Here is a 20360-nt window from a genome sequence, read left to right as displayed (position 1 = left end):
CCAGATCTGCGACCCCTGTGCCTCCAAACACTTCTCGACTCTCTCCGTCGAGCCCTTCAGGGGTGCTACAGCCCCTTCGATCAGTCCTCCTGCATCGGCTTTTTTTGTTGGTGGAACTCTTTCCTGATTTTAAAAAGCCATCAACTGTTCCACCTGTACTGGCCTTCCTCCTCCGCCATCTTTCCAATAACTGCTGCGCCACAAGTTTCTTCTAGCTCCTTGGCCAGGTCTTTCACCTTCTTCTGCCGGGTCTGGGTGTGTGTGTGTGTGGGGGGGGGGGGGGGGGGAGGAGGAGGAGGAGGAGGAGGAGGAGGAGGAGGAGGAGAGAGCTTCTCCTCTGACCTTCAACTGCACTTTCAACAGGAGCTGCCCTGTGTGCGACCACTCACTCCATGGGTGCCACCGGAAGTCGACTACTGAGCTTTGTTATTAAAATTATATACTGAAATTTATATACTATAAATGAATGATAATAGCAGTGCAAGTTATTATCCCAAGTTAAAGCACTGGGAATGGGACATGATTCATTTAACCTAAATTAAATGGGAGGGAATGGATAATGATTGAGGCAAACCTCCCAGTGTTCAAAGCGAGGGAATGGGCAGTGATTCAGGCTATAACGTTCAACGGGGCGGAATGGATAATGATTTAAAGTTAAATGCATTACAGATTTTCCTTGTTTTTATGATTTTTGACAATTCAACTCCTTGATCTTTGTAAAGCTGCAGATGGCAGTCGGCAGTTGCTCCAGGAAATTTCACTTCCTTCCTGTCCTGAGATGTGGGTGTGAGACCTCTGTCAGCATCTGTGTGATACCACTGCCCCTCTCTATCAACACCTGGGTGACCACCCCCAACAAATGTCGCCTTGCCGTGTAAACCTCATACTATTGCTGGTTTCTCTGGCAGATGTGTGCTGTATGGAATAATGCACAAAGCATCTTCAAGATTATAAATATTCTGCTTCCGTGATTGTATGGATGCTTTTTGCCTTGATTAGTGTGGCTTCTAATTGAGATGGATTGCGTTTTGGCTCTTTTTATTCATGCTCTGTATGTTGGCTTCACTGGAAAGACCACAATTCATGGTGTGTCTCTAGTTGCCCTGAGAAGGTGATGGTGGGCTGTTGCCTTGAATTGCTGCAGAGTAGAGGTTCAATGCAACTGAATGGCTTGCCAGGCCAATTAGAAAGACCGTTAAGAGTCGTGCACCTTGCTCTGGATCTCCTCACCTAAAGGACATATTCGTGAACCATTTTGGCCTCTGACAGTCGGATAGCTTCATGGTCACTTCTGCTGATAGTTTTACTGGATTCAAATTTCCGTGGTGGAATCTAAACGCTCATTCTTTAGATCAACTAATGCAACGCAAACCAGTGCATCAGTACACCCAGCCAAGCTGGTCGTAGAGAAGCCCAGTGATTCTCTGGAGGCAGCTGAAGCTGCCAGGAGCATTGTGCAAATTTGAGTGGTTATTGGGGCCTTCGCCTGAGCGCCCACTCATTAAAGTATTGCTTTCTTCCTGTAGGGGAACTCATGATGAGCCTTTACTGGTACTACAGGCCTGAGCACATCCAGGGAGGCAGAAATCCAAGCATTCACTGTGAGGTGAGAATCAGCAACCTTCCCTACAGAGTCTGTAGGCATTCACTTCTAAATCCTCTGTCTCTGCCTCTTGCTCTGTGCCTCTGCTGCCCTGTATTGGCCTCTTGCCTTGCTCCCATCTCTTCCTGCCCTCTGCCTCTTGCTATATTAGACTCTCCCCAGTACCTGTTTCGTGTGTGTGTGTGTGTGTGTTGTAGATATACTCTGTTCAGCATTGTCTTGGCTTTCAGTCTTCATTGGTGCTGCTTACTTTCAAGCTATTGCGACTATATTTGATGTGTAATGAAACCTTGACGTAGAAGGCGAGAGGTTGTATCTTTAGCTTTTGGTGAGGTGATGGAAAAGGAAGACTTTGCACTCAAGTGCCTTTTATCACATCCTGAAGTACTTCACATCTAATGAATTATGCAACATTGTGGGCTAAGACAGCAACCATTTTTAAATATAGCAGGATCCCAGAAATGGCATGCAATGATAGATATGTTGGTCTAATCTCGATGCTAATATCCATGGGCGCTGAGAAAAAACCCAAGCATGGAGACAGAGCAGGTCAATGCCCAACCTGGAGGATGGCACCTAATAATACAGCACTCATGGAGTGGAACTTGGAACTTCTGATTTGGTCAAAACGGGAAATGAGTGCCACCCAACTGAGCAAGATGTTCCCTTTCCTGCAGCTTACAGTGTCAAGTGGCTCCTTTGGGCACATTACAACCTTGTTTCACCAATAGATTTTACGGTCTGGTGATCTGAAGAATAACATTATTGAAACTGGAGGCTGCCTATTGGGGAGAATTTCTCCGATCAATCATCGCAAGCAATTCAGGATGAAGCCAGGCACAGATACGATTTAAAGCAGGATAGCTACTTGTATCTGATGGCCATCCATAAAGAGTTCTGTATCTAAGAAGACCCTGACTTTACAGGGTCTTTCTAAGTACAGAATAACAACTGGTCTTTTTCCCCCTCCTACCTCCCTGCAGAATGTGGCATTTTAATCCATGGAACATGAGCAGCTTGTTTCGATCCAAGTGACCATGGTGAGCATACCGAAGGGTACCTTGGCATTATGGCGATGTGCTGCTGGAATGGACTGGAGCACAAGTGGCTGAATAGGCCAGTATAGTGCAGGTTTTTTTTTTTTAAAGCCTGTCTCTCGTCTTCTCCCACAGAATGAGATCTTTGCTTCTCGGCATCAGGATGAGAACAGTGTGGCCTGCATTGAGGAGAAATGCTATGTGCTGACCTTCTCTGAATACTGCCGGTGAGTGACTCCAGGTTTTCTAGTGCTTTGGCAGGGAGGGCGTGGTGGGAAAGAGCATAGCAATGGGACACTTTCATCGAAATGTTCTCTCTTGATGGGAAGTCTAAAACCAAAGGCCATAAATATAAAATCACCACTAATAAATCCAAAAGGAAATTCAGGAGAAAACTCAGTGGTTAGAGACATTCCCTAGCACATAGAATAGTTGAGATGAATGGCATAGATTTATTGAAGGGGATGTTAAATAAATACATGAGGAATAAGAGAAAAGACTGAATACGAAAGGCGGCAGGAAATCTATTGCAGGGAGTTGGTTAGTAATCTAGAGATGTGCAGAGGGGATCTAGGACTGATAGGAGATCAGGAGGACAGTTCCCTTTTTCTTTTCAATCAGTTTCCAGGTACAAGTTTACTTGAGAACTGAAGTAGGCTATTCTGCTCATTCTGCTTGCTCCAACATTCAGTTATATCATGGCTGAATTGTATCACAATTCCATATTACTGGGCAATCCTTACCGAACAAACTATCAATCTCAGTCTTAGAAGAAAAAGTGCTTCCTGATTAATATTGTCTCCTTGTTCTTGATTTCTTCAGAGGAGAAGGTTTCTCCACATCTACCCAATTATTATCGTAAGCACTTTGATCAGATCACCCCGTAATCTTCTAAAACCAAGTTTATGCAATCTATCCTCATAATATAACCCTCTAGGCAAGTCCGTGTACAATTTTGGTTAGTCTGCCCCCCCACCTACTCCAAAGTCTCTTACCTGTGTTTTGGTGTCCAAAACGGATGCAGTATTCAAGTTGGGTTGTGACCAAGGCCCTGGACTGCTGAAACTTAACTTCTTCCTCCTTTGTATTCCAACTCCAACATTGAATGGAAATGGTTTCCGTTTTTCTGATTGCAGTGCACAGTATTAGCCTGACAGTCGGGCAATGTGGGTGGGTTCTGGTGTATATAACCCTATCTGACAACCCACTTCTACCTCTGTTTTCATTCATGTTTCCTCCCATCCTCTTCTGCAGGTTCTGTGCCTTGGCAAAGTGGCGAGAGGAGGGGGCCCCTGACCACCGACCAGTGGTCCCTCCCTCTGAAGAATACTCCACTCCTCCCCATCGCAAGGTCCCGGAAAACACCGACCCGGATCTGGTCTTTATTTGCAGGCACGTGTATGACTTCCGCCATGGTCGAACTCTGAAAAATCCGCAATAGGTTATAGCACTTCCCGAATTCCAAGGGAACTCAGGCTTAGAAAACAAACCTCTGTAATAACAGGAAAATGCATATGATGGATTTCGATGGATTTTTGACTGGAGATATGATTCCACATAACCTTCCTGGTGGACAACAAACACTCTTCCCCTTTGCCTTATGTACATAAATTAGAGAAATTTTTAAGACCTGTTCAATCACGCTGACTGTATACCAAAGGACAGTGACCGACCCGAAAACCTGCTCCTGGAAAACAGCGCTGGTTTCTGCACTAATCAATTCGACGATGTCATCAGAACACTCGAGTCACTTTTCTCATGCTCGTCCTCCATCACCACTAACAACGGGAGCTGCTTCCCAAGCGATTGCCGACCCATTTTGTGATTTTAAAAAAATTATAAATTACAAAAAAAATTGCACTTGTATTCCAAACTGATTTATTTCTCAAATGACCCTTACCCAATTTCCATGTTGGCAGGCAATGAATGCCAGCACTTAAATGTTTACGTCTGAATTGGGATAACATTCCAAATTCTTTCTCTCTTCCCTCTTTTTAATTATTATTATTACAAAGAAAATTGTTGGAATTAAATTTCAGAAAAATTGTATTGAGTTTTGAGGAAGAAAAATTAATATATGATTTGTTTGATAGCTATGTTTGAAGAGACTTTAAAAAAAAAAAAAAATGTTCACTGATGTCCTGATGTTTTCACTTGAAAGTTTCTAATAATGTTTGAAGTGTTAGGCCTTTTGGCCACATAGAATTAAAGATGTTTCTGCCATCACCATTGGGATTTACTTTTGCTGCCATTTCTCCCATCATTTAGCAAGCCCACTCCAGGATTCTGTTTGCAGCTTGCTAGAAAAGCCCAATATTGGTCATCCTTGAATCTAAAATGGAGATTGACAACTGTCAGCAGGTTCACACCAGCAAAGCATCAGCTCGGCATTGCTAATGAGTAATTGGATGTTAGAGACCCTGGAATCGACCTGCATTTCTATAGCACCTTTCACTGTTCCGAAACACATTGCAGCTAACAAAGTAATTTAAAATTTCAGAGGAAGCACGGCAACCAAATTGAGCACAGTGAGCTCCCACAAACTGCAGTCAGGTAATAACTAGATAATCTGCTCGCTCTTAATTACTAATTTCAGTTGAGGGATAAGTATGACGAGGACTTGCAGCCTCCTTGCATACTTTGATGCCCACTTGAGAGGGCAGCTGGCCTCTGTTTAATATCTCAGCTGAAATACAGCAGCCCCAGCAATGCAGCTCCCCCTCAACATTACTCTGGATTGTCAACCTGGATTGTGTCTGGAGTGAGGTTTGAACTTGACCTGGTGACCCTGATCCACAACCGCCATTTGGGCATTCTTGAAATAACATGGAAAATGCTGGAAGTATCCCAGCCTGTCTAAATTCAAAATGGAAGAAAGGAGGTTAATGTTTGTTGAACTTCAAGACCAGTAAATACCTTTTGTAAAAGTGAGCAAAATAAAGTGAATCCATCACTTTGGATAGGCAGAAAGTTTTGAAGACGATTATATTGATGTTTCACTGGAATTTTGCTGGCATCTGTGGAATTACAGAGTTCCTTCGTCCATGAGATTAAAAGTGACCATGATGAATGGAAAGGAAAAGGTTGAATAAACTGAATGGAAAGACGTGTAATGGAACTTTTCACGGGAATCTGACACTAACCTTCACCAAATTGATCTTCAGTCTGTTAATCAGCTCCCCCAGTAGACTTCCTGATTTATTTATTATTTATTTAAAAAATAAATTAGAGTACCCAATTATTTTTTTTCCAATTAAGGGGCTATTTAGCGTGACAAATTCACCTAACCTTCACATCTTTTTGGGGTGTGGGGATGAGACCTCCGCAGACACAGAATGTGGAAACTTAATCATAGAATTTACAGTGCAGAAGGCGGCCATTCGATCTATCGAGTCTGCACCAGCCCTTGGAAAGCGCACCCTACTTAAGCCCCCGCCTCCATCCTATCCCAGTAACCCCACCTAACCTTTGGACACTAAGGGGCAATTTAGCAAAGCCAATCCACCTAACCTGCACACCATTGGACTGTGGGAGGAAACTGGAGCACCAGGAGGAAACCCATGGAGACACTGGGAGAATGTCCAAGCTCTACACAGTCACCCGAGGCCGGAATTCAACCAGGGACCCTGGAGCTGTGAGGCAGCACTGCTAACCACCATGCCGCCATTTAGTTGTGCCTTTAACAGATCAAGAAAAGCATTGCCAAGGTGGAAGTGACTACACAATCTTCCTCGGAAACAAAGAATGAAATGTGAAGCTTCATCTGTGTGCTCAGAACCTGATGTTAATGTGGAGTACATATCTCCAATTCTAAATGCTCTCAAAATGACAGCATTGCAGCTTGTTTTGGAATTAAAAACACACACACACTTAATGACTGGTGTGGAATTATTCTTTTAATGATTCAACAAACGTAGCCTGGGAAGAAGCTGCCTTAAAGGGTTTAAAACATTTATGAAAACAGTGGTGACTGGGGTTTGGTGAAAGTAGAATTTGGTGCAGAGGTGGAAGGAGGTGCTAAGTAATTTAAACATGGGCAAAAGGTAACTCGCGTATGACCAATCTAATTGATTAGATATAACAATATATAATACATGCACAGGAACCAAGAGTAGGCCATTCAGCCCGTCACACTAAATGTGTGTGTGGGGAGATGATGGGACAGCTGAGATCCATTGTCTGCAATTCCTGTGTCATGTGGGAACTTCAACTGTGTCCTGGATAGCCACTTGGGCAGAGAGTGCATCCAATTACTTAAACAGTGACTCTGGGTTTCTGGAAGACCAGGTCGAGCCCCGCAGAGCATGTAGGATGCTGAGAATTTCATTTCCTAGAGTGCAAGTTGCAGAAGATGGTAACCCCATAGTCACAGTTCTGAGGTATAGTAACTGAATGGCCATCCAATTGGTTGCAAGAACCTGGGAGTACAGGAATCTTCCAGGAGAGTGGCACACAAACAAGCTTCCAATGCTGAATAATTGAGGGTGATGACACTGGAGGTGTGCAGTTTAGAATATATCTACAACCTCTCTGACTGCATGTGGGGGGAGAGAGGAGAATGGGGTCATCACAAGTGTGTAAATACAGTTCATATGAGGGATTCAATAGTTAGGGATGGACAGGCGTTTCTGCATCTGACAATGTGAGTCCTGTATGCTCTGTTGGCTTCTCACTGACGAGGTAAAGAATGTCACTGAATGGGTGCAGAACACTTTTTTGAGGTGGAAGATTAAAGCCAGAAGTTGTCCATTTTCAAACTGATGTAGGAAGGAAAAAGGTGTAATCCTGCAATCTTAAACTGCAGGAGCTTGGTGGAAAATGAAAACGCAAGACCTCCAGTGCTATGTGTTAATTCCGAGTTGAGTAAATTGAGATAATGAAAGGCTGGAGAAATGATGCAGACTTTAGATTCCAGGGACATTGGAACCTGTTCTATGGCACAGGAATGATCTGTTCAAGGTGGATGGGTTACATCACAAAAGGTTTGGGCCAATGACATCATTGGAAAGTTAACCAGTGGCTATGTGGGGGACTGTATAAATTAACTTGGGATAGAAATCGGCACCCGGAAGAAGCATTTGAGAGAAGAAACAAGGTGCACAGAGGGCTATGAGAGACGATGTTAGAACAAAGAACAGTTCAAAAATAGGGGGAGTAGATGGCGCCGGGGGAGGGAGAGGATTGCAAGGCAGACCAAGATGGGTTTGAAGTGCATGCACAGAAATTCCTGGAGCATAGAAATAAGGTGCGTTCTGCAGGCAAAAAAATCATGTAGGATTATGATGAAGTAGCAAAATCCCATTCTAAGGGAAGGAATGGGTACTTTTGGCTGCAAGGTAGTCAAGAAAAGTAATGAAGGAAAAATAGTGACAGTATTGATCAAAGAAACTTGTGGCACAGTAGCTAGCACTGCTGCCTCACAGGGCTGAGGACCTGAGTTTGATCCCAGCCCTGGATCACTGTCCGTGTGGAGTTTGCACATTCTCCCCGTATCTGCGTGGGTCTCACCCCTACAACCCAAAAAGATGTGCAGGGTAGATGGATTGGCCATGCTAAATTGCCCCTTAATTAGGGTGAACAAAATTATTGGGTACGTAAATTTAAAATAAAAAGAAATTTGTAGCACGAGAGGGGATGACGTCTATGAATTAACAATAGAGGAACCATTACAATGTTGGGTGGGGACAACATTGCCACCGAATAGTGTTAAAGGAGCAAGGGAGAAGCAGATTTGTCAGGAAATTGCAGAAAAATGCACAAATACAGAATAATAATGTAAAACTTCAATTAGCCAACTGTGTTAAAGGGAAGGTGGGGGGGATAATTTTCTTGGTGATTGTGTTTTCTGCCATTGAGGAAGGTAGCAGAACTGGATCAAATTTTGGAGTATGAAGTGGAGCAAATAAAGCATTTTACTGTTGAGTCTTTTGGGAAATTGATCACAATCAGTAGATTTGAAGTAGTTATGGAAAAGGACGAAGACAAAATCAAATGTGAAAATACTCAACTGGAGTTGAAAGTGGATCTGGCCCAGGTGGATTTGGAAAGAAAGATTGCTTATTCACTATGCCATTTGCCAATGAGAATCCTTCGAAGAGCGTATAGATCGGATACAGCAGGCACAATCCAATAGGAGGAAGGATTACATAAAATCGGGACTAAAATGCAACACAAAAAGGAAGTTTATTATAAATGCCAATTTACTAATTCTGTAGAGAACCAAGCTGAACAGAGAAGTGAGGGACAAAGTGATGAGTCTAGATTAGCTGATGGCCGAAATAAGTGAACCCAAAGTTTTGTATAAACATAAATAGTAAAAGGGAATCTAAGGAAGGATGTAGCTGAATCGTGACCAAGAAAATCATTCAATGAAGGCAGAGATTATTTGAAAGACTACATTGCATCTTTCTTTACTATCTCTTCCTTTATTGTGGCAATGTCAAAATTCTCTTCTTCAGTGGAGATTTTTTTAAAAATGAGGTATCTCAAAAGTTGACTGCTTAAATCAGAAACTTCATCCACTCCAGCTGGGTGCATAGTAATTTACTGAAGGAAGTAAGGGTGGAAGTTGCAGAGGCTCTGCTCTTAATCTGTAAACTCTATATATGGGAGTGCTGCCAGAAGACTGGATAATTGCAAATTTACATCCCTTTCTCAAAAGGTGAGAGGGGCAGGTCAAGTCAGTTTAAGATTGATGAGGACATTTATAGATAATCTTTATTGTCACAAGTAGGCTTACAATAAACAGTGCAATGAAGTTACTGTGAAAAGCCCCAGTCGTCACACTCCGGCGCCTGTTTGGGTACACGGAGAATTCAGAATGTCCAATTCACCTAACAAGCACGTCTTGTGGGAGGAAACCCACCCAGACACGGGGAGAACGTGCAGACTCTGTACAGTGACCCAAGGTGGGAATCGAACCTGGGACCCTGGTGCTGTGAAGCAACAGTGCTAACCACTGTGCTACCGTGCTATCAATCCAGAACAAAATGAATTGGAAATTGAAAAAAATGGGTTAATAAAGAAGGCCAATTGTATCAGACTAGCTTGATTGAGTTCTTTGAAGTAATCAAGAGCGATTGACTACGTTGCTTATATGCGTTTTCAAAAGGGATTTGATCAGTTACCACATCACAAATGTGTTGGAAGAGTTGAAGACCATGGGATTAAAGGGGAAGTGGCTACTTGGACACAGAATTGACAAAGGGGACAGAAGGCAAGGAATAGGGTTAAAAATTAAAAAGCAGAACCTTCAGTCCCAGTTGAAGTGTCGACCTGTACACTCTGCAAAAAATGTTTGCATAACACGTTCAACAAAGTAAAATGTCAAGGTGCTTTACAGGAGCATTGGAAGTAAATTGACACTGAGCTACATGAGCTATCAGGACAGGTGCCAAATTCTTGGTCATGGAGGTTCGTTTTAAGGAGCATCTTGAAGAAGGAGTGAGGTGGAGAGGTTTAAGGAAGAAATTTGCGCTGAAGGCACATGAAGGCACAGCTACCAGTGTTGAGGTGAAAGGAGCGGTGATGCACAAGTGACCAAACTCATTAGTAAACTACAGACTGTATTTTTGATTTGACGTACACCGATTTTGAGATTTGTGCACTGAATTGTGCACCTAATTTCCCAGCATGCTGCTACTATTGCAGTAGTGAGTTCATGATCTGCACAGAAAGATTTCAGACCCAGAATCGGTGGTGGGGAGGAAGAGGATACGTTGGGTGAGGGGTAGACCTGATAGGAACATAGGAAAGAGGAGCAGGTTTAGGCCATTTGACCTCGAGCCTGTTCTGCTATTCAACTAGATCATAGTTGGTCTACGTCAACACAGTTTTCCCACACTAGCCCCATACCTCACAATGTCTTTAATATCTACAAATCTACCGATCTCTGTCTTGAATATACTCTATGACTGAGCCTCCACAACTCTCTGGGGTAGAGACTTCCAAAGATTCACCAACCTCTGAGTAAAGAAATTCCTCCTAAGCTCAGGCCTAACCCTGTTTCTAGACACACCAGCCAGAGGAAACATCATGCTGCACCTATCATGTTGAGCCCCGTCAAAATGTTGTATGTTTTAATGAGATCATCTCTCATTTTTAAACTAGCGAATACAGGCCCAGTTTCCTCAATCTCTTTGTAGGACATTACTGCCATTCCTGAAGTCAGTCTTTGTGACATTTGCTGTACGGCAAGTAATATCCTTTCTTGGGTAAGGAGACCAAGACTGTTCACAATACTCCAGGTGCAGTCTCACCAAAGCTCTATACAATTGCAGTAAGACATCTTTACTCTTGTACTCAAATCCTCTTGCAATAAAGACCAACAAACCATTTTCCTTCCCAATCGTTTGTTGCATCTGAATGTTTTCTTTTATTTACTCCGGAAGTAGGACACCAGGTCCCTCTTTGGCATCAATACTTGCCAATTTCTCTTTTTCCAATTGAGGGGCAATTTCGTGTGGCCAATCCACCTACCCTGCACATCTTTGGCTTGTGGTGGCTAAACACAGGGAGAATGTGCAAATTCCACACGGACGGTGACCCAGAGCCGGGATCGAACCTGGGACCTGGGCGCCATGAGGCAGCATTGCTCACCACTGCGCCACTGTGCTGCCTCTGAGAGAGTGGATGTTTAAGGTGGTGGATGAGTTGTTGAAAGAGCAAAAGGCTTTATCCTGGATGGTACTGAGTGTAGTGCAAGGATCTGGTATATTTACGGTTTCTGACTACAGTGATGTGAGATCACATGACCCACACCTGGCATTAGTCTAGCGTTGGACAGAGCTGTGTATAGAAGCAACCATAGAGATAGCTCCGAGCTTGAACTCTTTACAATATATATGTACATAGTTCTTGTAGTTGATAAATTCATTTAGACTACAAATACTTCATTAAGACCTACCAAATGATACCAACAACCTGCAACATCGAGCTTCTTGAATGTTGCATGGCTGCACCCACCAGATGTCGTAACAATTGCATCACATGTCTGACTTTGGGTCTTACATTCTTTCATATTCTCCAGCTACAAATTGGGATTGGTAGTCTTCCCTCCCTCTATTGAGGTTTGGTATAGGTTTTGAACCACCTACTCTTATTCAATTTTGCCACACCCTGCTGCTGCAGTTTGGAATTTAGTTCTGAAAGTATATTGGTAAATACATTCTATTCCATGTCGATCTTCTGGTTAAGCAGTGACTTGATGTTGATTTGTGACAAGCACAGTGGCAGGCACAGCTAATTGGCTTAGTGGCGGGCACAGCTAATTGGCACAGCTTGCAGACAGCCCTGTAATCATGCTAGGTTTTGATTTTGTTTTCTCCTTCGCTTGATTTCAACATCTACTGTGTCGCATTACTGAAACTCAGTTTAGCGTTGTCAACTCTGGACATAAACCTGGAGGTTTTGTCACATGACTTACTGCTTCTGGCAGCCTCACACTCCACATCCATTCTCCCACTGCCCTGCCTTCCCACACTGATTGGAAAGCAAACACTCTCCATTATCCAGTTGGATGATTCTTGACTGTCAATCAACCTTTTCCTCCCCACCCTCCAAATCCAATATTTTTATAACTATCAACAGAAATGTTTTGAAGAACTTACCTTTCCCCCTATGCTTTCCTGGATAGCATTCTGCAATTCCTGGAGACTCCAGGAAATTTCTATGTTACAGGAGCAAGCTCGGGATGAATACGAATCCTTGTTATGGCCGATAAATGTATGAAGCATTTAAAGATATCTAATGGATGTTTGGCACACCACAAGCTTGGTGGAATTATGTACGCAGTAATTTTTAAAAATGTTGATGAAGGTCAGAAACCAGAACTTGGGTTCCATTTTGAATAATGTAAAATGGCCACATTATTTTTTAAAAAAATTTTTGAGTACCCAATTCATTTTTTCCAATTAAGGGGCAATTTAGCATGGCCGATCCACCTACCCTGCACATCTTTGGCTTGTGGGGGCGAAACCCACGCAAACACGGGGAGAATGTGCAAACTCCACACGGACAGTGACCCAGAGCCGGGATCGAACCTGGGACCTCGGCGCTAACCATAATGACCATTTATTTAGGTCAGTGGCTAATGCTTGGGACAAGGACTGATGAATTCAGAAACAGATCCTGAGAGCGAAAATGGAGAGCAAATAAAATAGGTGTCCACCATAGCTCAGTTGGTAGTGCTGTGACCCCTCTGCATCAGAAGGTTGTGAGTTCATGTCTCCATAGAGAGACTTGAGCACATGATTTAGGCTGGCGCTTCCAGAGTGCTGCATTACTTGAGATGCAGTCTTTTGGATGATACATTAAACTGAAGCCTCATCTGCCCTGTCCGTTGGATGTAACACCTCAGAGCACTGATTACGAAAATAATGGGCGAATTCTTTGCAGTGTGCCTAGTCATCAACACATTGGCGTTTGAGGGACCTTGCTATACGCAAACTGGTTGTCACATTCCGAACACTACCTACGTCAGAAGTACTTTATCTACTGTAAAGCACTTTGGGACATCCTGAAATCATGCTATTTGTATAAACACAATTTCATTTCATGAAGATCGAGACACAGTGCTCTTTAAATAGTCATCACACATATTTAAGTGACGTCCCTCCCGGGCTTGAACATGAAAATCCAGGCTGACGCTCTCGCACAGAAGAGGGCATTTCGCTGTCGGAGGTGTCATCTTTCGGATGAGACTGGGAACCGAGACCCTGTCCGGCTGCTCAGATGGATGGAAAAAAAAAATCCCACGGCACTATTTCGTCGAAGAGAAGGAGCGCAACCCCCGTTGTCCTGGCCAATATATATTCCTCAATCAACATTGCAGATTTTGTCGACGTTATCACATTGTTGTTTGTGGGAGTTTGGTGAGAACAAATCGGTTGCCACAGTGCCTATATTACACCAGTGAATTCAATAACACTTCAGTAACTACTTCATTTGCATGTAAAGTGCTTTGAGATGTCTGGTGGTCTTGAACGCGATACAAATGCAAGTCTTCTGTCATGCATAAGACAAGTGGCAGAAGCAATGTGCTAGGCCCTGCTGCCACCTGCAGGGTAGTTTCTGAAGGAACCTCTGACAACAATCAACTGAAAGCTATCTCCACGGTAGAATTTGATTATTTCTGTATCTTCTTTCCTTCCCTGTAATTTAATGAAGTTACAGTGAAAAGGGTGCAGATCAGTATTAGGTGCTTTATTTGCAACTATTTCCTGCTGCGTATTTATTTTTTTAAATTTAGAATACCCAATTAATTTTTTCCAATTAAGGGGCAATTTAGCGTGGCCAATCCACATAGCCTGCACGTCTTAGGGTTGTAGGGGCGAAACCCACGCAAACACGGGGAGAATGTGAAAACTCCACACGGACAGTGACCCAGAGCCGGGATCGAACCTGGGACCTCGGCGCCGTGAGGCAGCAGGGCTAACCCACCGCGCCACCGTGCTGCCCTCACTGCCATCACTGACTGCAGATTTCCAATCTCTCTGGAAGGTGTATATTTGTTACTCCAGAGTAGGTTCCCTCACAAGGCCCTGGTTTCACAGGTTCTGGTCCTTCATTGGACATAGGATTCAAAGATTCTACCTGGTCCCTCACTAGACTCTGGATTCACAGGCTCTGGTCCACCAGTGGACTCTGGATTTAAAGGTTCTACCTGGTCCCACATTGATCTCTGGATTCACAGGTTACCCTGTTCCTCACAGGACTCTGGATTCACAGTTTCCTCTGGTCCCTCACTGGGCTCTGGATTCACAAGTTCTGGTCTCACAAAAGGCTCTGGATTCACAGGTTCTGGTCCTTCACTGTAATCAGGATTCACAGGTTGTTTTCTCTCATGGGTTCTGGATTCAAAGGCCCCTCTGGGCCCCAATTGGGCTCTGATTTCACAGGATTTTGACCGTCACTGGGCTCTGGAATCACAGGTTCCCTCTGGTCCCTCGGTGGGTGCTGGATTCACAGGTTCTGGTCCTTTACTGGAATTTGGATTCACAAGTTCCCTCTGTTCCCGCACAGGAATCTGGAATCATAAGGACATTCAGTTCCCTCACTGGACTCTGGATTCACAGGTTCCCACTGGACTCTCGCTGGACTCTGGATTCACAGGTTCCCTCTGGACCTTCACTGGACTCTGGATTTGCAAGTTGCCTTTGGTCCCGCAGTGGACTCTGGATTGATAAGGCTCTGGATTCACAGATTCAGGTTCTTCACTGGACCCTGGGTTCATAAGTTTCCTCTGCCCCCAATTCACAGGATCCCCCTGACCCCTCACGGGGTTCTGGATTCGCAGGTTCCTTCTGAGAAAATTCAAAGATTTTTGTAGCAGAGCACTTAGAAAACATTGAGAGGATCGGACAGAATCGGCATGGATTTATGAAGAGGAAATCATGCTTGCCAAATCTACTGGAATTCTTTGAGGATGTAACTAATAAACTTGATGAGGGGGAGCCAGGGATGTGGTGTATTTGGACTTTCAGAAGGCTTTTAACAGTCCCGCATAAAAGATTAGCATATAAAATGAAAGCACATGGGATTAGGGTGTATTGAGATAGAAAACTGGTCAGCAGACAGGAAACAAAGAGTAGGAATTAACGGGTCTTTTTCAAATTGGCAGGCAGTAACTAGAGAGTGCCACAGGGATCGGGGCTAGGACCCCAGCTATTCACAATATATATTAATGATTTAGATGAGGGAACAAAATGTCATCCCTCCAAATTTGCAGATGACACCAAATTGGGTGGGGAAGGTGAGCTGTGATCCTTCAGTGTGATTTGGACAAGTTGAGTGAGTGGGCAAATGAATGGCAGATGCAGTATAATTTGGAGAAATGCGAGGTTATCCACTTTGGTAGCAAAAACAAGAAGACAGAATATTATCTGAACGGCCATAAATTAGGAGAGGAGAATGTGCAACAAGTCCTCCGTGTCCTCACACACCAGTCACTGCTGTCACTTGCTGCAATTATACAGGCCTTGGTGAGGCCACACCTGGAATATTGTGTTCGGTTTTGGTCTCCTTATCTGAAGGAGGATGTTCTAGCAATAGAGGGAGTGCAGCAAAGGTTTACCAGACTGATTCCTGGGATGGGAGTACTGATGTACAAGGAGAGATTGAATCGGTTAGGATTGTATTTGCTGGAGTTCAGAAGAATGAGGGGCGGATCTCATAGAAACCGATAAAATTCTGACAGGGCTGGACAGGGTAGATGCAGGAAGGATGTTCCCAATGGTGGGTGAGTCCAGAATCAGGGGTCACAGTCTGAGGATACAGGGTAGACCATTTAGGACAGAGATGAGGAGAAGTTTCTTCACCTAGAGAGTGGTGAGCCTGTGGAAATTGTTTCCACAGGAAGTAGTTGAGTCCAAAACACTGTACAGTTTCAAGAAACAGTTAGATATCGCACTTAGGGTGAAGGGGATCAAAGGATATGGGGGAAAGCGGGATTAGGCTATTGAGTTGGATGATCAGCCATGATCTTAATGAATGGCGGACTGGGCTTGAAGGCCTCTGGATTCAGTTTCCCTTGGGTCCCTCTCTGGAAAATGGATTCACAGGTTCAGGTTACTCTCTGAGCTCTGGATTCACAGGTTCAGGTTACTCTCTGAGCTCTGGATTCACAGGTTCAGGTTACTCTCTGAGCTCTGGATTCACAGGTTCAGGTTACTCTCTGAGCTCTGGATTCACAGGTTCAGGTTACTCTCTGAGCTCTGGATTCACAGGTTCAGGTGACTCACTGGGCTCTGGATTCACAGGTTCAGGTTACTCACTGGACTCTTGATTCACAGGTTCAGGTTACTCTCTGGGCTCTGGATTCACAGGTTCAGGTTACTCTCTGGGCTCTGGATTCACAGGTTCAGGTTACTCTCTGGTCTCTGGATTCACGGGTTCAGGTTACTCTCTGGGTTCTGGATTCACAGGTTCAGGTTACTCACTGGGTTCTGGATTCACAGGTTCAGGTTACTCTCTGGAATCTGGATCACGGGTTCAGGTTACTCACTGGGCTCTGGATTCAGAGGTTCAGGTTACTCACTGGGTTCTGGATTCACAGGTTCAGGTCATTCTCTGGACTCTGGATTCACGGGTTCAGGTGACGCACTGGGCTCTGGATTCACAGGTTCAGGTTACTTTCTGGACTCTGGATTCACAGGTTCAGGTTACTCATTGGGCTCTGGATTCAAAGGTTCAGGTTAATCTCTGGGCTCTGGATTCACAGGTTCCGGGTACTCACTGGGTTCAGGATTCACAGGTTCAGGTTACTCTCTGGACACTGGATTCACAGGTTCAGGTTACTCTCTGGACTCTGGATTCACAGGTTCAGGTTACTCTCTGGAATCTGGATTCACGGGTTCGGGTTACTCACTGGGCTCTGGATTCACAGGTTCAGGTTACTCACTGGGCTCTAGATTCACAGGTTCAGGTGACTCACTGGACTCTGGATTCACAGGTCCAGGTAACTCACTGGACTCTGGATTCACAGGTTCAGGTTACTCACTGGGTTCTGGGTTCACAGGTTCAGGTTATTCTCTGGACTCTGGATTCACAGGTTCAGGTTACTCTCTGGACTCTGGATTCACAGGTTCAGGTTACTCATTGTGCTCTGGATTCACAGGTTCAGGTTACTCTCTGGACTCTGGATTCACAGATTCAGGTTACTCACTGGAATCTGGATTCACAGGTTCGGGTTACTCACTGGGCTCTAGATTCACAGGTTCAGGTTACTCATTGTGCTCTGGATTCACAGGTTCAGGTTACTCACTGGACTCTGGATTCACAGGTTCAGGTTACTCTCTGGAATCTGGATTCACGGGTTCGGGTTACTCACTGGGCTCTAGATTCACAGGCTCAGGTTACTCACTGGGCTCTAGATTCACAGGTTCAGGTTACTCACTGGGCTCGTAATTCACAGGTTCAGGTTACTCACTGGGCTCTGGATTCACAGGTTCAGGTTACTCTCTGGGCTCTGGATTCTCAGGTTCAGGTTACTCACTGGGCTCTGGAGTCACAGGTTCAGGTTACTCACTGGTCTCTGGATTTACAGGTTCAAGTTACTCACTGGGCTCTGGATTCTCAGGTTGAGGTTACTCACTGGGCTCTGGAGTCACAGGTTCAGTTTACTCACTGGGCTCTGGATTCCCAGGTTCATGTTACTCATTGGTCTCTGGATTCACAGGTTCAGGTTACTCACTGGGCTCTGGATTCACAGGTTCAAGTTACTCTCTGGGCTCTGGGTTCACAGGTTCATTTTCCTTTCTGGGCTCTGGATTCACAGGTTCAGGTTACTTACTGGAATCTGGAATCACAGGTTCAGTTAACTCTCTGGATTGACAGGTTCAGGTTACTCACTGGGCTCTGGATTCACAGGTTCAGGTTACTCACTGGTCTATGGATTCACAGGTTCAGGTTACTCTCTGGACTCTGGATTCACGGGTTCAGGTTACTCACTGGGCTCTGGATTCACAGATTCAGGCTGCTCACTGGGCTGTAGATTCACAGGTACAGGTTACTCACTGGACTCTGGATTCACAGGTTCAGGTTACTCACTGGGCTCTGGATTCACAGGTTCAGGTTACTCACTGGACTCTTGATTCACAGGTTCAGGTTACTCTATGGACTCTGGATTCACAGGTTCAGGTTACCCTCGGGGCTCTGGAGTCACAGGTTCAGGTTACTCACTGGGCTTTGGAGTCACAGTTTCAGGTTACTCACTGGGCTCTGAATTCACAGGTTCAGGTTACTCACTGGGCTCTGGATTCACAGGTTCAGGTTACTCACTGGGCTCTGGATTCACAGGTTCAGGTTACTCACTGGGCTCTGTATTCACAGGTTCAGGTTACTCACTGGGCTCTGTATTCACAGGTTCAGGTTACTCTCTGGGCTCTGGATTCGCAGGTTCAGGTTATTCTCTGGGCTCTGGATTCACAGGTTCAGGATACTCTCTGGGCTCTGGGTTCACAGGTTCAGGTTCCTTTCTGGGCTCTGGATTCACACTTTCACGTTACTCTCTGGGCTCTCGATTCACAGGTTCAGGTTACTCTCTAGGCTCTGGATTCACAGGTTCAGGTTACTCACTGGGATCTGGATTCACAGGTTCAGGTTACTCTCTGGGCTCTGGATTCACAGGTTCAGGTTACTCTCTGGACTCTGGATTCACAGGTTCAGGTTTCTCTCGGGCTTCTGGATTCACAGGTTCAGGTTACTCTCTGGACTCTGGATTCACAGGTTCAGGTTACTCACTGAACTCTGGATTCACAGTTACAGGTTACTCTCTGGACTCTGGATTCACAGGTTCAGGTTACTCACTGGACTCTGGATTCACAGGTTCAGGTTACTCACTGGACTCTTGATTCGCAGGTTCAGGTTACTCTCTGGACTCTGGATTCACAGGTTCAGGTTACTCTCTGGACTCTGGATTCACAGGTTCAGGTTCCTCACTGGGTTCTGGATTCACAGGTTCAGGTTACTCTCTGTACTCTCGATTCACAGGTTCAGGTTACTCTCGGGGCTCTGGATTCACCAGTTCAGGTTACTCACTGGGCTTTGGAGTCACAGTTTCAGGTTACTCACTGGGCTCTGGATTAACAGGTTCAGGTTACTCACTGGGCTCTGGATTCACAGGTTCAGGTTACTCACTGGGCTCTAGATTCACAGGTACATGTTACTCACTGGGATCTGGATTCACAGGTTCAGGTTACTCACTGGGCTCAGGATTCACAGGTTCAGGTTACTCACTGGACTCTTGGTTCGCAGGTTCAGGTTACTCTCTGGACACTGGTTTCACAGGTTCAGGTTACTCGTTGAGCTCTGGATTCACAGCTTCAGGTTACTCACTGGGCTCTGGATTCACAGGTTCAGGTTACTCACTGGGCTCTCGATTCACAGGTTCAGGTTACTCAATGGGCTCTGGAGTCACAGCTTCAGGTTACTCACTGGGCTCTGGATTCACAGGTTCAAGTTACTCACTGGGCTCTGGATTCACAGGTTCAGGTTACTCACTGGGCTCTGGATTCACAGGTTCAGGTTACTCACTGGCCTCTGAATTCACAGATTCAGGATACGCTCTGGGCTCTGGATTCACAGGTTCAGGTTACTCACTGGGCTCTGAATTCACAGATTCAGGTTACTCACTGGGCTCTGAATTCACAGGTTCAGGTTACTCTCTGGACTCTGGATTCACAGGTTCAGGTTACTCATTGAGCTCTGGATTCACAGCTTCAGGTTACTCTCTGGGCTCTGGATTCACAGGTTCAGTTTACTCAGTGGGCTCTTGAGTCACCGGTTCAGGTTACTCACTGGGTTCAGGATTCACAGGTTCAGTTGACTCACTGGGCTCTGGATTCACAGGTTCAGGTTTCTTTCTGGGCTCTGGGTTCACAGGTTCAGGTTACTCACTGGAATCTGGATTCACAGGTTCAGTTTACTCACTGGGCTCTGGAGTCACAGGTTCAGATTACTCACTGGGTTCAGGATTCACAGGTTCAAATTACTCACTGGGCTCTGGATTCACGGGTTCAGGTTACTCACTGGACTCTGGATTCACAGCTTCAGGTTACTCTCTGGGCTCTGGATTCACAGGTTCAGGTTACGCACTGGATTCTGGATTCACAGGTTCAGGTTACTCACTGGACTCTGGATTCACGGGGCCAGGTTACTCACTGGGTTCTGGATTCACGGGTTCAGGTTGCTCTCTGGACTCTGGATTCACAGGTTCAGGTTAC

At 45.0% G+C, this 20360-nt stretch overlaps 1 protein-coding gene across 1 annotated transcript; it reads left to right on the top strand.

The window, feature by feature from the left end:
- Positions 1-1484: 1484 nt before the first annotated feature.
- bahd1 (bromo adjacent homology domain containing 1) lies at positions 1485-6514 on the top strand. The gene is made up of 3 exons (XM_072486178.1): positions 1485-1606; positions 2776-2867; positions 3895-6514. Exons 1-3 carry the CDS (start codon positions 1535-1537, stop codon positions 4079-4081), a joined length of 351 nt encoding a protein of 116 aa, XP_072342279.1. The 5' UTR covers positions 1485-1534; the 3' UTR covers positions 4082-6514.
- Positions 6515-20360: the final 13846 nt, after the last annotated feature.

The sequence above is a fragment of the Scyliorhinus torazame genome, chromosome 2 (assembly GCF_047496885.1).
Source record: "Scyliorhinus torazame isolate Kashiwa2021f chromosome 2, sScyTor2.1, whole genome shotgun sequence".
In the NCBI taxonomy this organism is placed as follows: Eukaryota; Metazoa; Chordata; class Chondrichthyes; order Carcharhiniformes; family Scyliorhinidae; genus Scyliorhinus; species Scyliorhinus torazame.
Note: the sequence above shows the minus strand (reverse complement) of the source record. Positions and strands in the feature narration are given on the sequence as shown.